We start from the raw sequence: 1,274 nt of genomic DNA, 5'->3' as shown, positions 1-1,274 counted from the left end.
GATTTCACCTGAGTCATCCGGCTCTCTTCTGGTAAAACCTGTGATTGGAAACCAGATGATAAATGTGGACTGTGTTACTGCTGCCGGGGACTTTTTTTTTTTTTTTTTTGCCTGTCTTGGTTAAATGTAGCTCTTGTGCCAGGAGGAGAGTGAGGAAAGCCAGTGAGTCATGCTCCACGCCCCATCCCTCTGACAGCTCTTTCCCCTCCTTATCTCCCCAGTAATTTAGCATTTCCTAGGCACAAGGGGAGAGAATTTGGCCCTGATGCCTTACGGACAGAGTGGGTGTGAAAAGAGAGGGCTTTGCTGCATCCCTTAGCATCTTGGACATTTAATTTGATGGCAATCAAGAAAATATTAGTTACTCTGCTCCTGGCTGGGGTGATGGAGCATACACCCTATGCTCAGCTGAATCTGAAAATTCAGTTTCTGTCTCATAAAATCCCAGAACAGCTTTGGCTGGAGGGGACCTCCCTTCCAAACCACCCACCCCAGCATTTATTTGTTCACCAACATTTGAACCCTACATGGGCCTGGGGCAGAAAGGGCTGTTGGCAAAGATGACCTGTGCTCCATCTCCTACATTTGCCTCCAAAGTGTTTGGAGGATGCTCAAACTGCTGGCAGTGGTGATGTCCCAGCCATATCCCTGCAGAAACCCCAAAATATTTGGTCTCTGTCAGCATGTTTCCAGATCAACGGGTGGGAAGATGCAAAACAGGGGGGTACCTGAGCCGTTCAGCAGGAAGGCGGCTTCAGAGCTTGTAGGTTTGAAGGGACAAAACCCAGCTGTGATGAAGCGGTGGGGAACGACCAAGGGAGGTAAACCCACACCCTGAGCCCTGCTCCCAGCCAGAGCACCCCAAAACCATCATGACAGAGGCACTGGGGAGTTACGGGGTGGGATACACCAGCATCGCCCCGGTGGGAAGAGGACTAGCTCCCCAAGTTTGGGAGGGTTGAAGAGAAAATCCCAGAATCATGGTGGGTTGGAAAAGCCCTCGCAGCTCCTCCAGTCCAACCATGACCCTCCCCCTGACCGTTCCCAACTCCCCCAGATCCCTCAGCGCTGGCTCAGCCCGACTCTTCAACCCCTCCAGGGATCCCGGGGACTCCCCCCCTGCCCTGGGCAGCCCATTCCAACGCCCAACAGCCCCTTCTGCACAGAAATCCTTCCTCAGAGCCAGTCTAAGATGGAGAAGGACGCTGGGACCTGCTGCGCGGGGCGCGGGCCCGCACCCCAGCGGGACCCTCCCCACCGCCATCACCCCCCCA

The 1,274-nt window shown here is 54.3% G+C and overlaps 1 protein-coding gene across 1 annotated transcript in view; it reads left to right on the top strand.

The window, feature by feature from the left end:
- The first annotated feature begins 527 nt into the window (after positions 1–527).
- GCH1 (GTP cyclohydrolase 1) overlaps positions 528–1,274 on the top strand; it is a 22,453-nt gene continuing 21,706 nt past the window's right edge. The window contains exon 1 of the mRNA XM_026849197.1: positions 528–598. Within this exon, the coding sequence (XP_026704998.1) occupies positions 528–598 (71 nt within the window). The remainder of the gene's footprint in view (positions 599–1,274) is intronic.

The sequence above is a fragment of the Athene cunicularia genome (assembly GCF_003259725.1).
Source record: "Athene cunicularia isolate RWA chromosome 5 unlocalized genomic scaffold, athCun1 chr5_part1, whole genome shotgun sequence".
Taxonomy (NCBI): domain Eukaryota; kingdom Metazoa; phylum Chordata; class Aves; order Strigiformes; family Strigidae; genus Athene; species Athene cunicularia.
Note: the sequence above shows the minus strand (reverse complement) of the source record. Positions and strands in the feature narration are given on the sequence as shown.